Genomic DNA, 27,938 nt, shown 5'->3' on the forward strand with positions numbered 1-27,938 from the left:
TTAGAACGGGTTCCAGATGAAGAGAGATTCAAAAGACTGGGACTTTTCAGTTTAGAAAAGATGAGACTGAGGGGGGATAGGATAGAGGGCTATAAAATCATGAGTGGTGTGGAGGAAGTGAATAAGGAAAAGTCATTTACTTGTTCCCATAACATAAGAACTAGGGGTCACCAAATGAAATTAATAGGTAGCAGGTTTAAAAGAACCAAAAGGAAGTTTTTCTTCACACAGCAGAAATTTAACCTGCGGAACTCCTTGCCAGAGGATGTTGTGAAGAACAGAACTTTAACAGGGTTCAAAAAAGAACTAGATAAATTCATGGAGGTTAGGTCCATCAATGGCTACTAGTCAGGATGGGTAGGAATGGTGTCCCCAGCCTCTGTTTGTCTGGAAATGGGTGACAGGGGAGGGATCACTGGATGATTCCCTGTTCTGTTCACTCCCTCTGGGGCACCTGGCATTGGGCACTGTGGGCAGACAGGACACTGGGCAGACAGATCTTTAGTCTGACCCAGTCTTGCTGTTCTTATGATAACAGAGATCAATCTTGTCTCGGGGAGATGCTCATTGGAAGGGCAATAAGGAGAACAGGCCAGCTGTCCCCAGAGCTGTCTGTCCAGCCCCTTACGCTAGGCAAGGAATTTCATGAACACAATAAAACCTCCTTGAAGAACAAAGAACGGGCTGCTTTGGCCAAAGCCCCTTAGATTGCAAAGGGAACCCCAGCCGACTCGCCTTGCCTCGCTGCTTCCAGACCGGCTGGGCAGCCGGCAGGGAGCCCTTGCTGACTGTCTGTCTGTCTCTTTCCAGGGGGAGCTGCTGAGCCCGTGCCGGTGCGACGGATCGGTGAAGTGCACGCACCAGCCTTGTCTGATCAAATGGATCAGCGAGAGGGGCTGCTGGAGCTGCGAGCTGTGTTACTACAAGTATCACGTCATCGCCATAAGCACAAAGAACCCTCTGCAGGTAAAGGTACTAGAGACATTTCAACGCCTTCTTGTCTGTGGTTGTCAGTAGGTCTACGTGGCTTTCCCTGCACTGCACAGAGGGGCGGAGGGATAGACGCTGTACAAAGAGAAGCGGGGGGCTGGTTCAACCCCCCCACACACACCTCAGAGTCTGTTCTTGCTGCCCCCTGGTTACTCCAGCACATGCTCTTCTCTGTCTAGCACCCTTATTGGGCCCCCATGAATGTAGCATGTAAGCCCCTCAGAATCCTTTCCTCACAGATCTTCTGGGAGGTAGAGAAACCTGTGCCCATTTTCCAGATGGGAAAATAAAGTGGAGAGAGGCCCAGACTTCCCCAAAGGTCGCACAGGAAGGCTGTGGCAGAGCGGGGTCCCCAGAGTTGCCCTGGACCGTCTGTCCTCCCCACAAGCTTGCCTGCTCTCATCTCCATTAGGCTCCTCGCCCTCTTTTGACTCGCACGCCGGGAGGGATATTGAATTTCATCCCCTCAGGCCTGAGCTCCCACTCTCCTGTTACTGCCAGCCCTACGAGCCAGGCCGCCAGTCACAGCCACATGAGGGAAGCTGCTGCTGATAGCCGCTTGGCCCAGGTGTGACCAACATGGTACAAAACCATGGGAAATCACACCCCCTTTCCTCAGATTTCGGGAGCTCTGGTGAGTCTCTGGGGACAGACGTTTGCCCAAGGACAATGCACCCACCCCCCACTCTGACTGTGAGGCAACAAGGCAGGCCCTTACAGTGAACACAAGCCTAGCAATTGAGAGACCTGGATTCTATTCCCCGTTCTGCCTCAGACCTACTGTGAGGCCTTGGTGAGTGACTTAGCTTCTCCTTGCCACACCTTCTCCGTCTATTACTGTTGTCACAGGTTTGTTGTTATTTGGACGGTGCTCTCGGGTTGGCGCGATGTCCCTCCCCTTTGCAGGGCGCTTGGAGCGTCTCGGATGTCAGTCACCACAGTATTTGTTCTTCCTCGAGTGCTAGTCGATACTCCGCGGCTGGTGGGTGCGTGTCCAATGAGCTTTTGAACAAGGGTCTCTCGTGACTCAAATATACGGAAGAGGACGTACCTAGCCCAGCTCTCTGGACCCGGGCGGATTTCGTTCCCTTCAGCGTTGGCCTCTGAGGTCCTGCCTCATTTTACGGGTCCTCGATCAGCTCATGTAAATGGCTTCTCAGCATCTGGCAGCATCGCTCGGAGGGAAGTGGACTCCTCTGAACAGGGTCCCACCATGCCCTCAGCACCACGGTGTCACACTTAGAGCTCACATTAAAAAAAGTGAATCCTGCTGCTATCGAACTCAAGAGAATCAGAGCCAGTGTTAGGCACATGCAGACTGAGCAATTGCTTTGGGCCCCGACTTGCTCAATGGGCCCCCCCTATTTACTTTTTATTATAAGGTCTTGACTGTTTGGCTACGTCTACACTGGCGGCTTCTTGCGCAAGAACTCTTTTGTGGAAGAGCTCTTGTGCAAAAACTCTTCCACAAGAACGCGTCCACACTGCCATGTGCTTTTGCGCAAGAGCATCCATGGCAGTGTAGACGCTCTCTTGCGCAAGAAAGCTCTGATGGCCATTTTAACCTTAGGGCTTTCTTGTGCAAGAAATTCATGTTGCCTGTCTACACTGGCCTCTTCTGGAAGAGCTCTTGCGCAAGAGAGCTTATGGGGAGAGGAATAACTCTTCCGGAAGAAGCCCTGTTTTACAACGCTGAACAGGCAGTCCCCGGGTTACATGGATCTGACTTACATCGGATCCCTACTTACAAATGGGGTGAGGCAACCCCGCACTAGCTGCTTGCCCCCAGCAGACCAGGGAGACGTGAAGCTAGCGCCCCCACCGCCCCCCCCCCAGCAGACCAGGGAGACGCGGAGCGGCTTTTCTCAGCAGACACCTCAGCTTGAGAATAAAGGACTGAGGGAAGTGAGGTGTGGGAGAATAAAACTGAGCTCTAGAGAAATGTTTGGCTAGAGTTTCCCCTACAATATGTACCAGTTCCGACTTACATACAGATTCAACTTAAGAACAAACCTACAGTCCCTATCTTGTACGTAACCAGGGGACTGCCTGTACTGTAAATTTACTTCTGGAAGAATGCTCGTGCAGTGTAGACAGCTGGCAAGTGTTTGCGGAAGAACGGCTGTTCTTGTGCAAGAAGCTGCCAGTGTAGATGTAGCCTTTTAGTATGGGGGGGGTAATGTGCCTTCTTAGGGCTCCCAGTGAGCTAGCACTGGCAGGAATTATTACCATTAACTCCCAAGGGAGAGCTGACATGGTCTCTAGGAGTTCTGGGGGATCTAAATCAAGCACATGGGACATTCCAGGAATGAATTCCACCCTGGAAGGAGTTCTTCTTGCTCCATGGTTCAGCAGAGCTTCTGGCACTTGATTTTTACATGCATTGGGCTCAAGTTGTGGGTATTTCATCACAAACCTAGAGCCCCAGGAGTTTAATTTCTTTGCTCAGATACATTAGACCAGAGTGAAAGTCAAGAGGCAGGATTTGGACAAACTTGTATGGTATTTTGAAGCTGTTGTGTGTGTTCCTGAATGTTGCAGGTATCTCAGATTGGAGGTTCATGTTAGAGTCCTGCATTTACACAGATACTAATGCGTCCCCCAAGCATTGGGATAGTGCCTCCATCCGAGGCTGTCCGAGCAATCTGCAGGTCTGCAAAGCTCCGAGACACAAGTTAAAGATGTAAACCCAGATCCCTGGCCGGTGTAAATTGGCATCGCTTCTTTGAAGTGTGAAAGACACGTCCCCCGTTTCCCAAGCATTGCGCTTTTTAGGAAGCGCTTTGCAAACCTGGCCTTATTAAACTCTGGGCAGCTGTTGCCGTGACGATTAAAAAATGACAAGGCAGTAGCAACACAATAACAGAGCTTAGAGTGCGTGAAATAAATGCAAAGAAAAATGGAAACCTTGAAAACCATGAGGACGTCTAGTTTATGTGTAGGCTTCACAAACACTGAGGAAACTTGGAGACTTTTTGATTATAAATAGGTGCAATTTGACTAAAATAAACACAGTATAATGGGTTGGAGGGAACCGTGAGGGTCATCTAGTCCCACCCCCTGCCAATGTAGAGGATCTGCATTCATGATCGAGGAAAGGATGGGATATTCAGACAATGCTTACTCAGATACACATCTCACTTGTCCTGAAATACATACATGTCACTATTCAGCAACACGTCATACTCCATCACACAGACAGAGGGATTCAAATAATCCCTGTTACCCTCACATCACAGAAAGGCCCACACAAGCTCAAATATTCAGGTCCATACATGATTTCATGCCCACCGATATTTACAACTGCACGAATGGACCATCCGGTGAACAATCCCTCCAGTGGCTGTTTGGTATGTGCTAATTGCTCTCTGGAACGGAGATGCATTCGTCCTTAGTTTAGTGGTCGGGCTTTTCCACACTCTAGTGTTAATAGGTCTGTAGAAAGCCAGGGAGAAGCATTCGGACTGGACTGTGATTCACCGACTCATTTCACACGGGACACCCAACGAAAAGACTTTTGATCCCTGGGCTAGATTTGAGCTTGTGACATGGACGTGACATCACCTCATGGCCCACCCCCAACATCTTGAGTCAGCTGGTCCCATTTAAAACCCAGATGGAGCCTTTGGCAGCTGGTGGATCCTGTGTTTTCCCATAGCAAAGACTGTACCCAATCGGCACGTGTCCTCTGCACCTGCATGTGTGTGCATTACAGCATCTTGGATGTGTGTTTGTGTATGTCCTTGTGTACCGTATGTGCTCTGACCACAGCGTGCACTTCAGCATGGACTCTGTGGGTTTCAACGAGGCCGCGCAGGTGTGTATTTAGACGGGAGACCTGCATGGACGTATGCAGAGCTGTGTTGGGGCAGAGAAGCTACAGCAAGGGATCAGCTCTCATACTGAATTCCCCAGATTCTGTACAACCTCTGGGCTGCTAGGATGCTTCCCTATCCGAAAGCAGCTGATATGCACCGCTTTTAAATGTAGAACGCCTTAGAGCCATGATAGCTGCAAACCTGCCTAGGCCAGGGATTAAAATTACAGAAAGCGGAGCTCTAGTCTCCAGACCAACCAGCCAGATGCCTGCTGCCCAGTGAGTGAGCCGCAGAGGCACTTCCAGGAGCTCAGGAGGGCTGGGGGACCTGTTACCCTCACATCACTGAACTTGGCAATCTCCACAGATGGGTAAAGCAACCGCCGGACGAGCAGGCAGCTTCGATCCCTTGCCTACTGCGAGTGGGTGGGTGCAGCAGCATTTGTGCAGGGTTATCTTGTGGATGGGATCCTTAGATGGGCTGAACACCCCGGCTGTGTCTAGATTGGCCAGTTTTTCCGGAAAATCAGCCACTTTTCCGGAAAAACTTGCCAGCTGTCTACACCGGCCGCTTGAATTTCTGCAAAAGCACTGACTTCCTACTGCGGAAATACTATGCTGCTCCTGTTCAGGCAAAAGTCCCTTTTGCGCAAAGCTTTTGCGCAAAAGGGCCAGTGTAGACAGCTCAGATTTGTTTTCCGCAAAAAAGCCCCGATCGCGAAAATGGGGATCGGGGCTTTTTTGCAGAAAAGTGCGTCTAGATTGGCACGGACGCTTTTCCGCAAAAAGTGCTTTTGCGGAAAAGCATCCGTGCCAATCTAGACGCTCTGTTCCGAAAATACTTTTAACGGAAAACTTTTCCGTTAACAACATTTCCGGAAAATCATGTCAATCTAGACGCAGCCCCAGGGTTTCTGAAACAGAGGGCAGCACTGCAGGCATGTTGGGACATGGGGCAGTATCCCCAAAGTGGTTAGTTTTGGAGCCTGTTCCTGCTCCCGTTTACACTGCTGTAGAACTCCTTTGTCTCAGCGGAGTCACTCCTGATTTACACTAATGTGTGTAAGAACAGAGTAAGAACGTTGCTCTTAGCCAAAACAAAATGGGTCCGAACCAGACTCCCAGATCCAAAACCTGCTGAGCGTTGGGGAAGTTAAAATCCAGACACAAACGTCTCTGGTGTCCCCTCTTCAGAGTGCATCGACCGACACCCTGTTCAGAACCCTGCGAGGGTTAGAATGAAGATTCTGGCACTAATTCACATCTCACGGGTGCTGGTGTAATTCAGGGGGAGTGCCTGCCCTTCATCACAGCTACTGTGTCCACATCAAATGTGGCTGAAATCCGAGAGTGTCTCACTCCAGACCTAAAACTGCCGGGCAAACATTCGAAGGTGAGGAGATGGCTGGAAGCGGTGAGCAGAGGTACTTACGTCTCTCCGGCAGACAGATTGGCATCACAGCCACTGTGCTTTGGCTTCCTCGAAAGAACCAAAGAAGAAAAGAACACCCACCGCAAGCTGGAGGAGGGTTATAGAGGCCCTAGGAGAGCAGTCACATGACCAGCTGCGTGTCTCCAGGAAAATCTCAAACTCTTTGCATTTCTCTCCGAATCTGAAAACAGATCTGTTCAATAGCAGGGCCCTGGATCCGAAGGAACGTGTCAAGTCCTGTCATCAAAATAAACTCGGCTGGCTGGGGCTCTTGTGGGAGAAGTTGGTTCAGGAAACAGAAAATCCTTCTTAGGAAAGAAGTTTCCCATCAGAGGCTACAATAAGGTGTATAGATTTTCTGTGGCCTCTGGTCTGCTCTCCCTGACACTTGAGTACATCCAGAGATCATTGGAGTCACACCGATAGGAGATGAGACTCAGATCAAGTATAGGCGCCGACTTCTTCACAGAAAAACATAGCGGCTATGTCTATACTGCATGGTTTTGAGCAAGAAATATGCAAATGAGGCAACATGTGGAATTTTGCCTCACCTCATTTGCATAATTAATGAGCGGCCGCTTTTTGTGCAAGAGGATTTTGTGCAAAAACCCCCTCTTGCACAAGAGCCATTCCGCCGCATTTTTTTCAGGCAGAACGGCTCTTGTGCAAGAGGGGTTTTTTGCACAAAAAGGAGCCGTGTAGATGCAAAAAAGCCTCTTGCGCTAAAAGCGTCCGCTCATTAATTATGCAACCGAGGCGCGGCAATATTCTACGTGTCGCCTCATTTGCATATTTTTTGCGCAAGAGGGGGCAGTCTAGACATAGCCAGTGGGTGCTCATCTTCGGGAGGAGCGTGGGGGAGGGCAGAGAGCAGTGAGTGGGGCACCGGCAGGGGGATGAAGCGGAGGAGAAAAGCACCCCGAGGAAAAATAAAAATCAGTGCCGATGAGATTAAATATTAGCATTGTTGAATTTGCATTGCAGTGGCAGAAATCAGGCCCATATTGCGGTTGGTGCTTTACTGACTCACAACAGGAAAACAGCCCCAAACACAGGACGGGGGTTCTGACACGACACAAAAGATGATGAATGCGAGAAACGAGGGGCAAGCAAGAGAGGGAGCAGGAAGATACTAATGGCTTATATAGTAGGAAGCAGTCACAGCTGCCACCCTCCTGGCCAATTTACATTCAGTGTCATTTAAAATGTCAGCTCTGGATCTGGTATTAACACTCAGAGGGTCTGTCTACACTAGCCCCCTAGTTCGAACTAGGGAGGCTAATGTAGGCATTCGAAATTGCAAATCATGAGGAATGAGGTTTAACAGGTAGTTCAATTTAGGGCTTTAATTCGAACTACCGGGTCCCTGCCGCGTGTAGACGCGGGCAGTTAGTCCAGACTTGTAAATTTCAAAAATGGCAACCGGCCGGGAAGATGCAAATCAAGCGCGGGATATTTAAATTGCTTGATTTGCAATTTTGAATGCCTACTTTAGCCTCCCTAGTTCGAACTAGGGGGCTAGTATAGACATACCCAGAGATATTTTGCAGTTGAAGGGTTGGTCATTATGGTAAAATAACGGAACGAATATTAAGAGGAAAACTCAGTCAGCACTTTGCATTACTATCTAGGGGTATGTCTACACTACCTTCCTAATTCGAACTAGGAGGGTAATGTAGGCATACGGCACTTGCAAATGAAGCCTGGGATTTGAATTTCCCGGGCTTCATTTGCATAAAGCCGGCCGGCGCCATTTTTAAATGCCGGCAGTTCGAACCCCGTGCCGCGCGGCTATACGCGGCACAGAGTAGCTAGTTCGGATTAGGCTTCCTAATCCGAACTAGCTGTACTCCTCGTGGAATGAGAGAGTTCATCCGTCTGTGAGTTAGGGAATGTGTCCGTCTGTCTTTGACCATTCAAGAACTCCTCCTAAACGGTAAGAGCTAGGACCACCAAATTTGGCAGGCAGCTTCCTCTTATCATAAGTTAAAGCAAGGTCAGGATTTGGGCATGCCCGGACAATGGGATGTGCCCGGAATGGGATTGTTTCTCAAAAAAAGGAAAAGGAGGCCTCTGCTAGCAAGGTCAGTTATACTGTATAATGACCACAAGGAGGCAGCAAGGAGCCAGAGATGGGGACTAGGACAGCTACAACCCCATTGGACCAGTAGGAGGCAGGGCCGGAGAAAGGGACAGCTACCTACTATATATTTGAGAGAGGCTGTATGTCTGTCTGTCCCAGAGCTGGAGGTGTCCTCTCTCCCCAGGGCAGCCTGCATACTGAACCCCGCATCCCCAGCCTCACCCCAGAGCACTGATTTAAATGAAGAAAAACAAAAATTAATTGAGTTAAGGACCTGAGTAACACTGAGCAAATCTTCCACTTTGATGTACTGGAATGGTGTTTGAAAGAGGTGGCTTTTGAGGAACGGTTTGAAGGAGAAAAGTGGGTTTTCCAGAGAGCGTGGCACTTCGACGGTCCACTGTATAATTGTGCCTTAGCATCCTATGAAAAACCGTGAATGGGGAGTTCGCAAGGGCCTTACAAAGAGCCCTATACGGGATGCTGTCTCTCACAGCAGAGCTCAGAGGTCTGCTCTTCCTGAGATGGATCCCTGGGGTCATCTGAAGAGCTTTAGTCAACGGGAAGCTAGATTCTAGATCAGTGGCCAGTGTAGGCTGTCCCTTACTAGAGGACGACGAGGAGTCCTGTGGCACCTTATAGACTAACCGAAGTGTTGGAGCATAAGTTTTCGTGGGCAAAGACCCACTTCGTCACCTGCATCTGATGAAGCAGGTCTTTGCCCACGAAAGCTTATGCTCTAAACTTCAGTTAGTCTATAAGGTGCCACAGGACTCCTCGCCGCTTTTGCAGATTCAGACTAACACAGCTACCCCTCTGATACTTACTAGAGGGGCAATTCTAGTATATCTGACTGGCTGCTTAGGACACGACAGTCATTATAAACTGGGAAGGTTAATGCCGTTTATTTTTTCTCCGACAGCCTTCCTCTCTGCCTAGTTTCCCCACCTTGATTTTTGAGTGCTTGATGTTCTAATCTGAATGCTAGAGTGACGTTAAATTGAGGGTTTGGGGATTTATCTCCATACACACAAAACAAGGGCTATTCAGAAATGTAGATCTTGTAGCCAGAAGAGATTCAGTGGTCCCTGGTAAGTTTTAACTCGGCTACGTCATTGATCTGATGTGAGTCACAGGTAAAGAGGCTGTTTGGGAGAGCGGGGAAATTTTTTGGAGTTTTAAAGAATAAATCTCAAGGGCATAATAATGTGAGATTAAGCCTCTCTCTTAGGTCAGCGGTTCATTCACCAGGCTCATTGAGTCCTTGGCCTCTGCTGAGACTGCCAGCAAACTAATTACTTGTGAGGGAGCCATAGGTTAAAACCCACCGATTAATTTCCTACTAGCCCGCAGAAATAACGCAGCTATTCCAAGTACTGTGTGTCTGCATCACTGCTGCCTTCTACTGAATGGAATCGGAACTGCCCAAAAGGCTGTCCGACATCTTACTAGTGGGGACTCTCCTCCAGCTGCTATGGCAGAAGGATCTGAGCTTTCTCTTTGCAGTCACGGTGCGTTCCCAAGGGGCTGCTCATCACAGGACAGGGACAACGGTGAATTCTGGCAGGTGGCTCTGGAATTGTCACACCACGTTTTGTTCCTCACTGATGTGAGCAGGATTTGAACTAGACACTTGAGAAACAGATCACAGGAGCCGTGTGTTGGGGTTGTTTGATTGATTCAGAGCTAATTACTATCTAACCTGACAGAGGCACCGCCTCTGTGTTTTTGTCAATCAACAGCTGAGGGCTGGATGTTTGCAGTTAGAGTTCAGAGAATCATTGAGCTGGAAGAGACCTCAGAAGGTCATCAAGTCCAGCCCCCTGCCCAAGGCAGGACCAATCCCAACTCAATCAACCCAGCCAGGGCTTTGTCAAGTTGTATTGCCAGATTTTCTTTAATTTTTCATCTTGGAAAAAGACCTCTTGCTGTTACAGGCTTAACAGTTTGCTAGGTGGATGGTGTAAAGCCAGGTCATAGTCTCCCTTTGAGAATGAACTGATGCAGTAAGAGATGGCTGGCAAAGACAGCATGGCCCAAGGAGCGACCAGCCACACGACTGACCGTAGCAGTTACCACTGCATACCAAGAGAAAGGAGCAAACAGGGAGGTGGCAAAATGTGCAGATGATACTAAACTGCTCAGGATAGTTAAGGCCAAAGCAGACAGTGAAGAATTTCAATAGGATCTCACAAAACTAGGCGAATAGGCAACAAAATGGCAAATAAATTGTAATGCTGATAAATGCAAAGAACTGCACAACAGGAAACATAATCCCAGCTACACATGCGAAATGATGGGGAGTAAATTTCTGTGACCCCTCAAGAGAGAGATCTTGGAGTCACTGTGGATAGTTCTCTGAAAACATCCACTCGGAGTGCAGCAGCCGTCAAAAAAGCAAACAGCATGTTGGGAATCATTAAAAAAGGGATCGAGAATAAGAAAGAATATCTTATTGCCTCTATATAAAACCATGGTATGGCCACATCTTGAATACTGCATATAAATGTGGTTGCCTCATCTCAAAAAAAGATATACTGGCACAGGAAATAGTTCAGAATACGGCAACAAAAATGATTAGGGGTTTGGAACAGCTGCCATATGAGGAGGGATTAATAAGAGTGGGACTTTTCAGCTTGCAAAAGAGATGATGAAGGTGAATATGATAGAGGTCTATAAAATCATGACCAGTGTAGAGAAAGTGAATAAGGAAAAGTTATTTACTTGTTTCCATAACATAAGAACTAGGGGTCACCAAATGAAATACATAGGTAGTAGGTATAAAGCCAACAAAAGGAAGTATTTCTTCACTCAGCACACAGTCAACCTGTGGAACTCCTTGCCAAAGGATGTGGTGAAGATCTGGAGTTTTAACAGGGTTCAAAAAAGAACTAGAGAAAGTCATGGAGGATACATCCATCAATGACGACGAGCCAGGATGGGTAGGAATGGTGTTCCTAGCCTCTGCTTGCCAGCTGCTTGGATGGAAGGGCCCTAAGGAATAGCGAGGGGCTGCAAGAGGCAGTGCTGGTGATGCCTTTGGCAGCATGCTCTCCAGAGTCAGCACTACCCCAGCACGGCGACAGGAACATAAGAATGGCCATCCTGGGTCAGACCAAAGGTCCATTTAGCCCAGTATCTGTCTTCCAACATTGGCCAGTACCAGGTACCCCAGAGGGGGTGGACCTAAGACAATGATCAAGCAATTTGTCTCCTGCCATCCTTCTTCAGCCTTTGACAAACAGAGGCCAGGGGCACCATTTTTTGCCCCCTAGCTAATAGCCTTTTATAGACCTAACCTCCATGAAATTATCTTGCTCTTTTTTAAACTCTGTTATAGTCCTAGCCATCACAGCATCCTCTGGCAAGGAGTTCCGCAGGTTGACTGTGCGTCCAGAGTGCCTGCTTCTGGAGGATGTATAAACTGGTGATCCTAAGGCATGCAGTTAGTAGCGCTCCATTTGTGATAGCTCTAGTCAGCTGCCCTCCTTGGACATTCACCAAACTACTGAGAAAGGACCTGAGTGTGGGAACCCATGTGCTTTGAGACGCCAGTGTCCGAACAGAGCCCACACACTGCCCCTCGCTGGGCGTTTCTAGGCATGCTCTTGGGATGCCATTTCTCAGTCTAGCACCCTCTCCTGAGAGCTGAGGCCTCTGCTGATCAACTAAAGAGCCGGAGACCATTGCTGACTCCTTGAATTTCCCTGTAGCTTAAACAAACATTGTCCCAGAATTCTATCTCTGCTGGTGTTCCGGGTTCACAGGGCAACTCTTCAAGGGCTTGTGAACCGATGTAACACACACTGCACAGACTTTGCACTGGATTTTAAATCATTATTAAATATGCGTGCTTATGAAGTTTGCAGATGATACCAAGCTGGGAGGGGTTGCAAGTGCTCTGGAGGACAGCGTCATAATTCAAAATTAGGCAAACTGGAGAAATGGTCTGAGGTAAATAGGATGAAGTTTAATAAGGACATGTGAAAAGTGCTCCACTTAGGAAGAAACAATCCGTTTCACACACACAGAATGGGAAGCGACTGTCTAGGAAGGAGTCCTGCTGAAAGGGATTTAGGGGTCAGAGTGGACCACAAGTTAAATATGAGTCAACAGTATGACACTGCAGCAAAAAAAGCAAATATGATTCTGGGAGACATTAACAGGAGTGTTGTGGGTAAGACACGAGAAGTCATTCTTCCGCTCTACTCTGCGCTGGTTAGGCTTCAACTGGGCTGTGTCTACACTGGCCACTTATGCCGGAAAATCAGCCGCTTTTCCGGAATAACTTGCCAGCTGTCTACACTGGCCCCTTGAATCTCCGGAAAAGCACTGACGATCTAATGTAAAATCATCAGTGCTTTTCCAGAAAAGCATCTTGCCAATGTAGACGCACTTTTTCCAAAAATGCTTATAATGGAAAAGTTTTCCGTTATAAGCATTTCCGGAAAATCATGCCAGTGTAGACGTAGCCCTGGAGTATTGTGTCCCGTTCTGGGCACCACATTTCAAGAAAGATGTGGAGAAATTGGAGAAGATCCGTAGAAGAGCAACAAGCATGATTAAAGGTCTAGAGAACATGGCCTATGAGGGAAGGCTGAAGGAATTGGGCTTGTTTAGTTTAGAAAAGAGAAGACTGAGAGGGGACATGATAGCAGCTTTCAAGTATCTAAAAGGGTGTCACAAGGCGGAGGGAGAAAAATTGTTCTCCTTGGCCTCTGAGGATAGGACAAGAAGCAATGGGCTTAAACTGCAGCAAGGGAGGTTTAGGTTGGACATGAGGAAAAACTTCCTGCCTGTCGGTGGTTAAACACTGGAATAAATTGCCAAGGGAGGTTGTGGAATCTCCATCTCTGGAGATATTTAAGAGCAGGTTAGCCAGACATCTATGAGGGATGATCTAGATGGTCCTGCCGTGGGCCCAGGGGACTGGACTCGATCTCTCGAGGTCCCTTTCAGTTCTAGTATTCTATGATTGCTCTTTCCAGACCAGCATGAGAGCACTGCGGCTCTAGACAAAATAATAGACATGCCTTTGTGCATTTCTCTGCCTCTTTCCTCACCAGTGTGGAGAGGTCTCTGGGCTGTGGGAGATCCCTCTGCGCTGCCCAGAAACCTCCCTCTGCAGCTACCTGACATCTCTTCTGAAACATGGCTCCCTGTTCACCCCAGCTGAGATTTTCTGGCCTGGGCTGTTCACAGTTAAGCAGAATCCTCATGCACATCATTTCCCCAGTCCTGTCCCAAGCTTCTTGTTTGGCTCATGCGTTTATATGTCCTGCCAACCACACCTGGTTCCTTTGCTCTGATGTGAGTCATTTTTCACTCTCCAAACCTCCGCTGCCGTGTTCCCTCTAAGCTGAGTGCATGGGAGGTCATTCAGGAGAGATTCAGATGCCTCCCAGCTGGTTAGCAGAGCACCCACAGCCACATGTGTTCCTGCTAGTGGTGCACATCTGCACATGCCTTGGTGTACATAAAATTTATTCTGCACATGGATGGAAAAAAATAGAGGGAACATTGCTCAGCTGCATGTTGAAGAACCAGGAAAAGCTAGCTCTCCTAGCTTCAGCCAGCCGTCACAGCATACCCATTACGTAGTCAGAATATAGTCATTAAAGTTAACTGCTCTCCATTGTCCCTATGTAATGTGCATGCAAGAAGCCCTCTCTGCCCATGGTGGATTTTATTGTTTACGCAGGCATTCCATGAGACAGCAACTCCATAGTGACTGCTTGCTAATATCAAGAATTCATAAATTGAAGGAAAGATCCAACAGGGGCTGTTACCCACAGCCTCTGGCTGAAGTCCGCTTCGGGTATTTGCCCTCTGCCTCCTTGTATCCAACTGAAGCTGCAAAAGGGTTCTAAGATTCTTCTCCGCATCCGGAGCCAAAATGTGGATAAGTGCAGTGCTCCGCCCCAGAGGTGGCTGCATGTCAGTGGTGGGTGAAGTGATCCGTGCGTGGTGTTTGTGTCTGTCAAGCTGTAAAGCAGTTGGGAACGGGGAGCCGCCCCATGGGTGTTGAATGCTGCTGTGCGCCAGGAAGCTAATCTGCTGTTTTCTTCCCTCCTTCCCTTTCTCTTTGTCCCTAAATGCTATTCCGCTCTCTCCCCTCCCACCGGCCCTCTGCAGTGGCAGGCCATCTCTCTGACAGTCATCGAGAAGGTTCAGATAGCAGCCGCCATCTTGGGTTCCCTCTTCCTCATCGCCAGTATCTCGTGGCTCATCTGGTCGACCTTCAGTCCTTCCGCCAAGTGGCAGCGCCAGGACCTGCTCTTCCAGATCTGCTATGGAATGTACGGCTTCATGGACATTGTCTGTATAGGTGGGTGAATGGCTGAATTTCGCAGGCAAGGGCACGCGGCCGGCCTGGCTCCCTCCTCAGGCAGGAGCAGGAGACGGCAGGCCGAGGACGGGCCTGGCTGCTATCCAGCTCTGTTTGGAGGCAGCCTCCTGGGGCGTTACCGCTCCTGAAGAGCTCGTCGACCTCGAGGTATTTTCCGGGGGTGGGCGGGCGTGGGACCTGGAACGGCCCCTGGGGAAATGCAGCGAGGTCTGAGTTCTATACAATGCGGCCGCTTACGCAGCAACCCCGGGGTGTTGTTTTTCAGCTGGGCCAGGAACCTGGGAGCACTGAGCCCGCTGAGAAACACCCCTTAGCACGAGGTAGGGAAACCGCTTCCCTGTCGCTCCCAGAATCGGGATGGACCCTTCTGCAAAAGGCAAAAGCAAGACACCTGAAGAAGCCCCAGGCCATCCCTACCTTCTCCGCCCCCTATGACTCCTGGGTGCTGGACCCTGGTTCTATTGATTCTACCAGGGATGATCTAGACAGTGCTTGGTCCTGCCGCGAGGGCAGGGGACTGCACTTGATGACCTCTCGAGGTCCCTGCCAGTTCTATGATTCTACGGTAAGAATCGCCCAGGTTGCCTGGCCACCATGGGGAGCCCCAGACGCTAGACCTGCTCTGGGCTGGGAGCTGGGTGCCCTAAAGCAGCCTCCAGCCTGTGTTACCACTGCCACGGTGCAGGGTTCCCTGCAGCAGCTCAGGCTCCCTGGGTGGCTCTCACCATGGCTTCCAGCCTGGCCAGAGCCTTGTGGGAGGAGAGGAGAAGTGAAGCATTTCAGGACCCTCCTCTCCAATTTGGGATTGCTGGTCACTGTACCCAGAATAGCCCTGGCCTGCGGGAATCCAAACAGGGCTACACTTGATAACCAGGGAGGAAAACACAATGCCCACAGCCAGGGACAGGTCATACAAATTTGGGCCTGGCCATCTCTTTGGGGCACTTCACATGCTGGGTCGTGGCCTTGCAGCTGCAGAGCCAGTCTCCCGCCTCCTGGCCGCTGGAGGAGAGGGCACCCGGCTTGCGGGGAAAGGCTGGAGATGATGAGCGCGGTCCTGTTTGTGGAGGGAGGGGAGCGAGCGAGGGAACCTGTGCTCCAGCCTCAGCTGCAAGAGAGGGGGAGAAATCCGGATCCCGTGAAGATTCGTGTTCACACCAGCCCAGCGCTCCCCACGCAGCCCGGACCGTACTACACGCCCCACGGCGCTAGCGTTCCCCCGCAGGGCCCGCCCGCCCCAGAGCCCCCTGGAGCTGCAGGTCCGAATCGACCCTGCTTCTTCCTTGACTTGGGCAGCAAAGACAAGCCACCAAGGGGAACAGCAGGCCCCTGCCTGGCTGCACCTCCCTGGCTGGGCTGGAGAAGGGCAGGTGTCAAGACCCCCAGCGGAGGGCGCTTGCCGGCTGTGCCTCAATTGCCCAGAGCCAGGAAGGGATTTTGAAGGGGCAGCGTAACAGGGTGCGACTCATCACCCCGGCACCTCCTGCTGGAGGCTCAGGGAATGAGCTCAGTGCAGCCCTGGAGCGCCCCCTTCTGGGCAGCCCCGGTACCCATCTGCTTTCAGTCCCCTGACCCTTCCTGCCCTTTCCCCCTCGTACTGCCCGGCCACAGGGCCCCCATGTTCCGAGGGCCTCCCCTTCAGGGAACCCCCACTGCCCTATACCCGTCTTCCCCTCAGGGACCCACTGCCAGGCATCATCCAGTCCCTGCCTCAGAGCCCAGCTGCAGCCTGACACGGCCGCTCAGCATGGGCAAGGGGGTGTGAGCCTGCTGCCTTCTTCTAGCCTGGCCACCTCTCTAGAGCCCTAGTTCCCTCAGGCCCTGCAGCCTGGGAGCTTCGTGGCCAAAGCTCCCCAGCCCTGCTCTGTCTCAGGAAGCCTCCAGCTTCCCTGGCAGCCAGGTCCCTCCTGCTCCCCGGCAGGAGTGCGAGTGAGAAAGCCTTTTCCTCCCCCTCCAGGAGCCCTGATTTATACCACCCCAGCTGGCCCGTCATGCTCTGCCCCTCAGCCTCCCTCCAGTGTTAACCCTTGGAGGGCCAGAGCGGGGCCGATGCCCCGTCACAAGCAGTGAGGCTGAGGAAGGCCCACGGGGGCTCCTGTGCCCTGCCTCTCCCCTCACTCTCCAGCCCCCTCCCCTCGGCGCTCTGCCTCCCCACCCCGCTGCCAGAAAGGGAAAACACGGGGGCTGCTCTGCCGCCTCGGCTTGGTCCTGCCTCTCCGGCCTTCAGCTGCTGGTGGGAGAGACCGGGCCCATTGTGGGGGTGGAACTCCGCCCCCCACCCCCCAGGGAAGGGGTAGAACCAGCAAAGGGGCCGTGGGGACTGGCGCTCATCCCTCAAGCTTACGCTAAGGGCAGTTTGGGGGCACGTGGCTAAAGGGTTTCACACGGAGGAGCTGGCAAGCCCGCACTGTACTCGCTGCCCCACGGCTGCAGTGCGGCTGGCCACTTGTCCCTGATGGGGCAGGGTGCGTTCCCAGCCTCCTGCAATTTGCGTAAGCTGGAGGGGAGCTTTTTTATTGCCCAGACTCATCGCTCAGCTCTCTAGCTCCTTTCCCACAGCCCTGCTCTCCCTGCCTCGAGGCAGCACCGCACACAGCGAACATATCCTAGGAACGTGAGAACGGCCAGACTGGGTCAGACCAACGGTCTGTCCGACCCAGTGTCCTGTCTGCCAACAGTGGCCAATACCAGATGCCCCAGAGGTAGGGAACAGAACAAGTAATTCTCACATGATCCCTCCCCTGTCACCCATTTCCAGACAAACAGAGGCTAGGGACACCATTCCTACCCATCTTGGCTAATAGCCAGGGTTCGACAAATAATGCAATCTACTCGCCCATGGTGAGTAGATTACAACCCGGAAGAGCCAGGTTCGGGCAATCTTCGCATGCGCAGATCGTCGGACAGCGCGGCTGGCGAGCAGGGCTTGCCGCAGTTTGGCGAGCCCTGCTAATAGCCATTGATGGACCTAACCTCCATGAATCTGTCTAGCTCTTTTTTGAACCCTGTGAAAGTCCTCGTCTACACCACATCCTCTGGCAAGGAGTTCCGCAGGTTGACTGTGCGCTGAGTGAAGAAAAACTTCCATTTGTTTGCTTTAAACCTGCTGCCTATTCATTTCATTGGGTGACCCCTAGTTCTTATATTGTGGGAATAAGAAAATAACTTTTCCTTATTCACTTTTTCCACACAGGTCATGATTTTATAGACCTCTATCACATCCCTCCTTAGTCTCCTCCTTTTTAAGCTGCAAAGTCCCAGTCTTTTTAATCTCTCCTTAAATGGGACCCGTTTCAAACCCCTCATCATTTTTGTTGCCCTTTTCTGAACCTTTTCCAATGCCAATATAGCTTGTTTGAGATGAGGCAACCACATCTGTACGCAGTATTCCAGATGTGGCCGTACCATGGTTTTATACAGAGGCAGTAAGATGTTCTCTGTCATATTCTCTATCCCCTTGTTAATGATTCCCAACATGCTGTTTGCTTTTTTGCCTGCCGCTGCCCACCGGGTGGGTGTTTTCAGAATATCTCCACAATGACTCCAAGATCTCTCTCTCTCGGTTATTTAGCTCTGCTTGCTCACAAGGACACCCCTGGGTTGCTCCATGCCAGGAGTCACAGCCTCGCTACTCTCCTGGCTGCGCGGCCTTTCTCCTGCGTGACGCACAGCTCAGACGCTGAGCTGGAGCAGGGGGCCTATATGCTATCTCCCCCACTACCGTCACAGGGAAGGGCCTTGTCTGATTCTGCTAGGGCTTCAAACAGGAGCCCAAAGCTCAAAAGCGCCTCTCTCCAGCTGAGGTGAATCATCGCATCCTGTGACTCCTCTATGCTCTGACAGACGGGTGGGACTTTCCTCTCAGCCAGCTGCAGCATCTGGCTGGCCACCATCAGCCCTCAAGGCTGCAGTTGTTCCTGCATCCAATGCATGGAACAGCTGGGCAGCATGCCTGGCAGCAAACCCACCAGTCCCACCTCCTCTAAGCCTCCCCCCGCCCCATGCACTGGGATGAGCAGAACAGGAGAATGGCCTGTGTGCAGCGCAAGTGGCCTGATTACACAGGGACAGGCCTTCCCACGGTTCCCTCTAATCTTTTCCACCCGTAACGCCGCGAGCCCCACGGTGCCCGCTCCGGCGTTAGCTCCCCGCCCAGCGACCTCCGGGAGCCCCTTTAGTTCCTCGATAGATTCACGGTTATTTACACAGGTCACTACACGGTTGGGGTCAACACTTGCTGCCCCAAGTCCATACCCGCAGTACAAGCGGAAGCCCTCTCCTCACGCATACGCCCTCGCCAACTTGACACACGGCGGAGGAAGGGGGCCTGGGCCTGCCCTCACTCCAGGTCGCGACCCAGGGCCTAAAGACGGGGAATCCTTCCCCGGCTCGGTTGGTGGGGCGTTACCCCTAAACGCACCCACCTCAGCCCTACCCTGGGTCACTTCCCTCAGGCCCTGCGGAGCCCAGCTCTCCCATCCCACCGACAGGTGCCCTCGTCTCCCCTCTATGCTCTCTCCTTCTCTCCCTTTTGTACCCTGCTCCTGATATGCCCTACTCCCCACATCAGAGCCACACCCTTCCCCTGTGTCAGTGCGGGCGCCTCCGCTGACATGGGACCGTCCACACCACCCTGTGGTCCCTGCCCCCTCATTGGACCACCGCAGTCTCCTCCCGCGAGAGCCACGGCGCCATGCACATGCACCGCAAGCGGGACACCACTCTGGGGTCCCCACCCCCTCCGCGAGCCGACGCCGTTCTCCTGCCAGGACAGCCCAATGCACGGCACACACGCTGCGGGAGTGGCACCCCTTCCCTTTTGCCGCGGCTCTTGTCACGCTGCCTCGGCCGCCTCCCTGTGGGAAGTGCAGAGTCATCTGCCCCGTCACACACCCAGGTGCAGATTTTTTCCGGATGCGTGCGGAATAATTGTATATGCACCGAGGCATGTGTCAATGTGCACCACCAGGAGAAACAAAACTACTCGCCATGGGTGCTCTGCTAATCAGCTGGGCGGCATTGGAGTCTTTCCTGAGCAGCTACAGGAAAAACAGTCCTTCCCCCTCCCCTTATCCGTGTGTTCCACGGGATGCCAGCTCCGTCCCTCAGGAAGCTGGTGGTGACTGACACCAGGGTGGGCGGGACTCCAACTTTCAGCCACCTTTCTCAGTCACCACCAGCTTCCCCAGCACTTCCTTTCAAGGGTTCCAGCTCCATCCCTCAAGACAAACGGGCTTGAGCAGAATGGATTGCTCTCCTTTTGTGATGGTCCAAACACCGTGAAAACTGCCCAGGAGGGAGGAGGGGAAGGACAGAGTAACCCCGCATGCCAGGGTCGATTTGAAAAGTCAGGGGGAAGAGTCCAAGAAACCCTGCACCAGGGTGGGAGATCTAGGCTCGGTGCTCTGCATCAGGGCCCAGTCAACGTTTTAGATCCCACCAGCGACGCCCTCCCTAGTCATATCCCAGCCTAACAGACGTGCCCACACTAGGGCCAGGCTCGTCCCTCCGTGGGCATCATGGGGATTCCTCCGGCGATGAACACGGGCCCGTTCTGTGCGTTACCCTTCTCGGCCATGTTCTGGGGGAGAACGGGCGCGAGTTTAACTCATCCCACACTGAGCTCCACTTTCCCTCTGGGGATCAGGGGACCAGTGAAGGAAAAGAAGGTGACCAAGTGGGAAAGCAACGCGCTGAGCACGGTGCCAGAGCATGGCGTCCTCCCATCCTTGTTGGGAGAGTGGGGGAAAGGAGAAAGAACTCTCATGGGTGGCCAGTAATGCAGGCAAGGGGAGGCACAGCGTTCCCAAAATTGCCTACACGCCCAGCCACCTGGGAAGACTGTGGTCAGGGCCACAGCATGGGAGGTTTGGGGCTGGGGGTGGGCGAGGCTTGGCTCCAGGGGCGACCCTCAGGCAGAAGGGGTGGAGTTGGGCCTTGCCTTCCTTAGCTTGGCCTTCACCCGCCACCCATGAGAACCCTGGTTCTCTATGCCTATCTGGCTAGCGCGTCTTCTTGGCTGTTGATGCAAGTGGAAAGCTCTGGCCGGTGGAGGGCGTTAGCAGGATTTCCATGGCTGTGACGAGGCTGAGACGCGGAGGGACAGCGATCAGCTCCTCTGTCAAGGGGAGAGACGCATCCCCGTGGTCAGCGGGGACCAAAGCGAGCCCGTCGATCGCAGACAAACGGGGAGCTAAAGTTTTGGTTGTTTTTAAGGATTTGGGCTCTGTTCCTCCGCTTCTCCTGGCCCTTGGCATCACCACCGATGCCAGCTATCACATCCAGAGGATAGCTTCCCAGGCTGCTCATTCCTTCCCCGGGTGCCTGCTGGGCCTACAGGGATTCCACCATGACAGAAATCCCTGAGCCAGGGGGGTTTCACTTCCCGCCTGACGATGGTTCCCCCATGCAAGGTGCAGCTCCTCCACTTTACGCTGGGCACGGTTCAGTGAACCCCAGAAAATGGGGGTGGGGGTGTCCCAGCGTCCTCTCCGCCGGCCCATGTTAAATCTGGATCGTGGAGACCCAACAGCAACGACCTTCTCGCCAATTTCCATAAACCTTCTCGTCCAATTTTTTTTTAAATCCAACTGCCATGCCCCATACTCCTTTGTTTGCTTGTGCGGGATCAATGGCCATTATCCTCCGTCCCTTCCCTGGCATCTCCCCACCCCGCACGTCACTGCTACTCGGCTGGAGAACGGTGCACTTGGTTCCTGTGGCAGGAGGGATAAATTCTTGCTGCTCCCTGCTAAGGGACCCTGCAGGAAGCAGCGTAACCCTGATTCTATCCTAGGACATGGCTGATTGCAACCTCCCGGAGTCCGATTTCACCAAAAGATGCAGGGCTCCCATCACACTGTTATCCAATAAATCCCAGAATCAGAGAATCCCAGGGCCGGCAGAGACCTCAGGAGTCATTGAGTCCAACCCCCTGCCCAAAACAGGACTAATCCCAACTCAATCAGCCCAGCCAGGACTTTGTTACACTGGGACTTAGAGACCTCTAGGGATGGAGATTCCACCCCCTCCCTAGGGAACCCAGCCCAGCGCTTCCCCACCCGCCTAGGGAGATAGTTTTTCCTAATATCCAATCTAGACCTCCCCCACTGCAACTCGAGCCCATTGCTCCTTGTTCTGCCATCTCTCAGAACAGCCTCTCTCCATCCTCTTTGGGACCCTCCGTCAAGTTGTTGAAGGCTGCTCTCAAATCCCCCCTCCCTCTTCTCTTCTGCCATCCCTCACTAAATAAGCCCAACTCCCTCAGCCTCTCCTCATAGGTCATGTGCTGCAGCCCCCTCATCATTTTGGTTGCCCTCCACTGGACTTTCTCCAATGCGCCCACATCCTTCCTGTCATGGGGGGACCAGAACTGGACACAATACTCCAGATGTGGCCTCACCAAAGCAGAATAAAGGGGAATAATCACTTCTCGAGATCTGCTGGCCATGCTCCTCCTAATGCACCTAATATGCCATTCTCCTTCTTGGCTACAAGGGCGCCCTGTTGATTCATCTGCAGCTTCTCATCCACTGTCATCCCCAACTCCTCTTCTGCTAAATTGCTGCTTAGCCAGTCAGTCCCCAGCCAATAAACTTTGTTTTAGCAAGGGAGCGAGAGCTGAGGAGCTGCACAGGGGGATGCTGCCAGTTCCTAGCGGCGGTCTAGGCCCTGGGGCCGCGAGAGAAGAAGAGGTCATTCTGGACAGAAGTGCTAGGGATGGATTCACATGGGTGCCTACAGATAGATACCCATGCGTAATGCCGCCAGACCTGGGTCATGGGCAGTAGGCTTGAACCGACGGCTAAGGGCATGAGTCCGTACTGCACCAGCTAAAAGCAGACTTGGCTCCCTCTAATGGTCTCAGGATACACATACAAACATCTGGCGCTAGCCAGAGTGAGCCCCGTTGGGTCTCAGGCGGCCGAGTGGAGCGAGTGGCCGTTTGGAACTCGGCCATGCATCCGTGAATTAAATGGCCATTCAGGAGGGTTCGTCTCCCGCTCGGTCGAGACGCAAAGAGGGAACGTCAGCGTCTGTGGATTAAAAGGGCGTGTGGGTTCAGAAGGGCTGGCCACAGAGTGCTGCCAGCTAACGAGAGAGCATCCCGGCCCGGGGAAGAAAGTCACCAGAGCTGCTCAAGAGGAAAGTGGCGTGGGGGGAGGGAGGGCTGATGAGCAGACCATGCGTTGTTCGTGGCATTAGCCTACTTGGGTGGGGTTGGTTTGGTTCATTAGCCTGCTGTATGCTGTAAGGAGACTAGCCATGGTGGTCTAGCCCCTTTATTCAGCTCTTTCCCCTTTATTTGGCTCTGGTGAGGCCACATCTGGAATATTGTGTCCAGTTCTGGGCCCTCCACTATAGAACGGATGTGGGCACATTGGAAAGGATCAAGCAGAGGGCGACCAAAATGCTGAGGGGGCTGGAGCACATGACCTACGAGGAGAGGCTGAGGGAGTTGGGTCTGTTTAGTCTGCAGAAGCGAAGAGTGAGGGGGGATTCGAGAGCAGCCTTCAACTCCATGAAGGGGGGTTCCAAAGAGGCTGGAGAGAGGCTGTTCTCAGTGGGGGCAGAGGGCAGAACGAGGAGCAATGGGCTCAAGTTGCAGTGGGGGAGGTCTAGGTTGGAGATTAGGACAAACTATTTCTCTAGGAGGGTGGGGAAGCACTGGGCTGGGTTCCCTAGGGAGGGGGTGGAGTCTCCATCCCTAGAGGTGTTTAAATCCCGGCTTGACAAAGCCCTGGCCGGGTTGATTGAGTTGGGATTGGTCCTGCTTTGGGAGGGGGCTGGATTTGACGATCTCCTGAGGTCTCCTCCAGCTCTAGGATCCTGTGACTGAGGGGCACTGGCAGAGCTGTGGGTGAGCTCTGGCTTAGACATGCAAGTGCCCCTCTCTTGTTGCCATCAGTCCCCCCTTTTATAAGCACTAAATCATCCTGCTCTTGGACGTTTCACCCCTTTGCCTGGCCCTGGGCCCCCAGGGGGATTCTCTGTGGCAGCAACAGCTGCTCTGCAGCTCCGTCGCACGGCCGTTCATCCTGCCAATGATTTCTGCTGGCAAGCGGTGGCAATCCATCACGGATCAGGAAGCGTGCGCCCGCTGCCTTTCATCCCAGCTGCCAGGGAGAATAATCGGAGGCTTCCTGGACGTCTGACGGCCTCTCTGCACCACCGTCGGTAAGAACAGAAGAAATCAATAGCCAATTAAAGCTGATCCACCGCATTTGATCTTTCGGGTGTGATGGGGGCTGTAATTAACGGCGCTTCCTAGAGACCGTCACAATTCAAGGTTTCCTGTCAAGGCTAATGTGGTTTTGTTTTAACTGTGAGTGCTGCCATGTACTGCCTAAGGAGGGCAGGACTGGAGTCGTTTTGGGGTGTGCGGTGAGCCCGGTGGCCTATCCCAGCCTAGTTAGAGGGAGGTGGAACGTCTTTGTATATTGCAGGCACCACACACAAGTACGCTCAGGAACAAAACTGGGGAAGAGCCACTAAGGCAGTAGAGCCCGTGGAAATCATTTTAGGGAAGGTGCCCAATACATGTGCGCCCTACGGCATACCAGTGTTTTGGGGGGAGGAAGGGGTAATGAGGCTGGGATACTCACTGGCAGTTGGGCATCTAATTCTCTTAGGCCTCTTGGCAAAATAGAGCAGTCAGGCAGGGAGAGAGATTAAGGCCCAACTGGGCGAAGGATGCTCAACCCAGAGTGTGAATGTACAGGGCGGAGGGGAAGATCTAGCTGCCAGGAGATGGTTGTGTGCAGATCATCTTTAAACGGGAGGCATTTCCCCACCGATTGCAGAGCCGGCTCTGAAGCAGATATAATCCCACGTTTCTGTTCAGCTGCAGAATGTTGGAGCGAGTCACACACACTGTGCTCTCTCTCCTCTGCCTCTCCCAAAAAAGTCACATCACTTCTTTCTCTGTTGTTTTCCTTAATGGGAAATAAGTTCTCTAAGCTGAGAGAGAGATACTTGGGGCTTTGTGTCTGGAAACCATATTGGTGGGGAAGTTGGACAGCACTCCTGTAGCTACCCCACTGCCTGCTCCAGCTCCAGGGAGGTGGGGAAGGAAAGTTGAGTGGTTAGGAGTTTTTAATGAGGCAACTCCATCTCTTCCTCTTGCTGTGGGAGAACACCGCAGTTCAAGGGCAGGAGTTGGAAGGAGTGATGCATGTGGGAGAATATCTGGACTGGGGGGCTACGTCTACATTGGCATCTGTGACGTAGTGGGGGTACCTGGCTGGTTTCTATGCTGCTGGCTCTGGGGGATCCCCCACTGGCTGCCGTGGGTACCACAACCCAGCAAAACAGGATGAGTCACTATGCAAACCAGTGGCCAGACACCCCCCATGGAGAGGAACAAAGGAAGGTGGAATGCTGCCTTGGCTGGGGGGCAGGGCTGGAAGGGAGGGAGTTGGTTGCTGGCTGTCGGAGGGCATGGAGGGGAGCCTAGGAGAAGGGGCTGGAGTTTAGGGGCCCAGTCTCCCCCATCCCAAGGGGGCCTGAGGCATCCTAGCCCAGTTCCTGTGACCAGACTACATCGGTGCTGCGCTGAGCTGGAGGAGCAATAAACCACCCTCAATTCCACTGGCTGGTGCAGTCTGTTTGTGCCATTTCGGGGTGCAGGAGACGGGGAACCCCCAACGCGCCGTCACACTGGTGTCAGGGGTGGGATGCACTGCACCCCGTGGATGGAGCTTCCAGCGGCAAGCGACAAGGCGCAGTAGAAGCAAGAGCCCTGGAGCCAGGCGTGCTGGAGACAGAGCGAAGCGGTTCCTGGGAATCGTGGGGCGCTGCAGCACTAGACTGGTGAGTCTGCACCGAGGGGCCCAGCGGGCAGATGGCCTACGCCCGACTCTTGAAGGCAGAGCTGGTGGGGCTGTGCAGAGAGAGGGGCTTGCCTGTGCAGAAAGCAACCAAGGCCCAGCTGATTGCCCAGCTGGAAGATAATGACCAGCCACAGGGCCAGGATCTTGTCCCCAGGGGAAGCAGCCAGACCCCCCCTGAGAGTGTGTCAGGCTCAGAGAGGGGGAGGAGCGCTGGAACCCACCGGAGAGATGAGACAGCGTCTCCCGGGAGGCCTGCAAGCCGTAGCCCATCTAGGGCAGGGGCCAGCCCAGCGGAGCTGCGGCGGCTGGAGATCCAGCTGCGGATCAGGGAATTGGAAGTAGAGGACCGAGAGAAGGACCGCCAGGACCGAGAGAGGCAGCGGCAGCATGAGCTGGCCATGGCAGAGCGGAGAACCGGCGGGGCACCGGCTGCGCCAAGTGCGGATGGGCCCCAGGGTCCCAGGACTGCCAGACGCTTGGAGAGGCTCGTGGTGGCCCAATTGAAGGACGTGGGCGACATAGACGGGTTCCTCAGCTCCTTTGAGAGGGCCTGTGGACTGCAACGGGTTCCCCCAGCTGACTGGCTGCAGGAGCTCATCCCCGCACTGAACCAGGAGGCGGCCGGAGTGCTCAGTCAGCTGGAGGACCTACAGCCAGGGGATTACAACCGAGTCAAGGAGGCCCTGCTGCACAAGTTCGGGCTGACCCCCGAGATGTACAGGAAGAAGTTCCGGGGGGTACAGAAAGGGCCACGGGAGACCTATGTGGATCTGGCCTCCCGCCTGGCGCAATACTGCCGCAAGTGGGTGTCTGGAGTCGGAGCCCAGACCGCAGAGGAGCTGCTCAAGCTGGTCATGATGGAGCAGTTCTATGAAGCGTGCCCACCCAAACTGAGGCTGTGGCTCAAGGACCGGAGACCAGAGAACCCCCAGGAGGCCGGGAGACTGGCGGATGAGTTCACAGAGAGCCGGTCCGGGTGTGAACGGGAGTCCCGGAGAGAGAGGGAACCGCGCAGAGACCGGATCTCGGATGAGCGACGGAGGGAGTCAACTACGGGGCGAGACCAAGGAACAGGTCGTCTGCGCCCCAGAGAACCAGCCAGGGCCTGGACAGAGACAGCCCAAAGCCTAACTTGCCATCGCTGTGGGCAAAAAGGCCACAAGAGGGCTCAGTGCACCAGGTCCCAGGACCGGGGACTTTCCAGGGTTAACTGGCTGGGGCGGGAGGAAGGGCAGGCTGCCCCAGAGGCAGGGGCTGGCAGGCAAACCTCAGCTCAGAGAGAGGGGAAGGATGCTCAGTGCACCTCCCCTGGGAGGTCTGATTCTCAGGAGGCGGATTTCTCCGTGTACCGGGTGGGGGCAGGACGGCCCCTGCGGAGCGAGTGCCTCATACCCCTGGAGGTGGATGGTAGGAAGGTGACGGGCTTCTGGGACACGGGGGCGGAGGTGACTCTGGCCCGATCCGACATAGTGGCCCCGGAGCGGATACTACCCCACGCGCAGCTGACCCTGAAGGGCATAGATGGGTCCCCGTTTAAGGTGCCTGTAGCCCGGGTGCATCTGAAATGGGGGGCCAAGGAGGGCCTCAAGGAAGTGGGGGTGCACCCGCACTTGCCCACCGAGGTGCTGATGGGGAATGACCTAGAGGAGTGGCCCCATGAATCCCAGCGGGCTCTAGTCACTACCTGGAGCCAGAGCCAGCGGGGGGCTGACAACCTGGGTCCAGGGAAGGACTCCTGGCAGCGTCCTCAGGGTCCCATCCCAGTGGACACGGGGTCCAGCCAGGCTGGGACTCCGGACCTAGGCAGAGGTGGGGGACAGGTCCCGATCCCTGCCTCAGCAGCTGAATTCCAGGCTGAGGTGCAGGCAGACCCCTCCTTGCAGAGGCTGAGGGACCAGGCTGGCCTCCGTGCAGCTCGGCCCCGGGGGAGAGGTGGCCAGGAGAGATTCCTGCGGGAGCGTGGGCTCCTGTTCCGTGAGTGGCTCCCCCCCAGGAAGGCGAGGGCATGGAGGGTAGAGCGGCAGCTGGTCGTCCCCCGAAAGTATCGCCTCAAGCTGCTGTATTTGGCCCACGATTCCCCCGTTGGGGGCCACCGGGGGATCCGGAGCACCCGGCTGAAGCTGCTCCAGCACTTCTATTGGCCGGGAATCTTTACAGCCGTGCAGCGGTACTGCCGGTCCTGTGACTCCTGCCAGAGGGGCGGGAAGGCCCAAGACAGGAGGAAAGCGGCTTGGGGGTCTCTACCCCAGATAGACCCTCTGGGCTTGCTGAGAGAGTTATGGGAGGGGAAGTCCTCCCTGGATGGAGCATCGGGGGTGGAAGCCGCCCTGGCTGTCCAGAGAAGGCTCGCTGGGCTCATGGCCCCGGCCCGAGAGACCCTGGCCAGAGATCAAGGCCAGTGGAAGGGTGGGTGTGACCCCCGAGGACAGGCCTGT

The 27,938-nt window shown here is 53.6% G+C and overlaps 1 protein-coding gene across 2 annotated transcripts in view; it reads left to right on the forward strand.

Annotated features, from left to right (window-relative positions):
• MARCHF4 (membrane associated ring-CH-type finger 4) overlaps positions 1-27,938 on the forward strand; it is an 85,032-nt gene that overhangs the window by 39,606 nt on the left and 17,488 nt on the right. The window contains exons 2-3 of one of the 2 annotated variants that reach the window (XM_075933029.1): positions 811-972; positions 14,458-14,650. In XM_075933029.1, coding sequence (XP_075789144.1) covers positions 811-972; positions 14,458-14,650 — 355 coding nt within the window. The remainder of the gene's footprint in view (positions 1-810; positions 973-14,457; positions 14,651-27,938) is intronic. The other variant, XM_075933030.1, reaches the window with a different exon arrangement.

The sequence above is a fragment of the Pelodiscus sinensis genome, chromosome 7 (genome assembly GCF_049634645.1).
Source record: "Pelodiscus sinensis isolate JC-2024 chromosome 7, ASM4963464v1, whole genome shotgun sequence".
NCBI classification, from domain to species: domain Eukaryota; kingdom Metazoa; phylum Chordata; order Testudines; family Trionychidae; genus Pelodiscus; species Pelodiscus sinensis.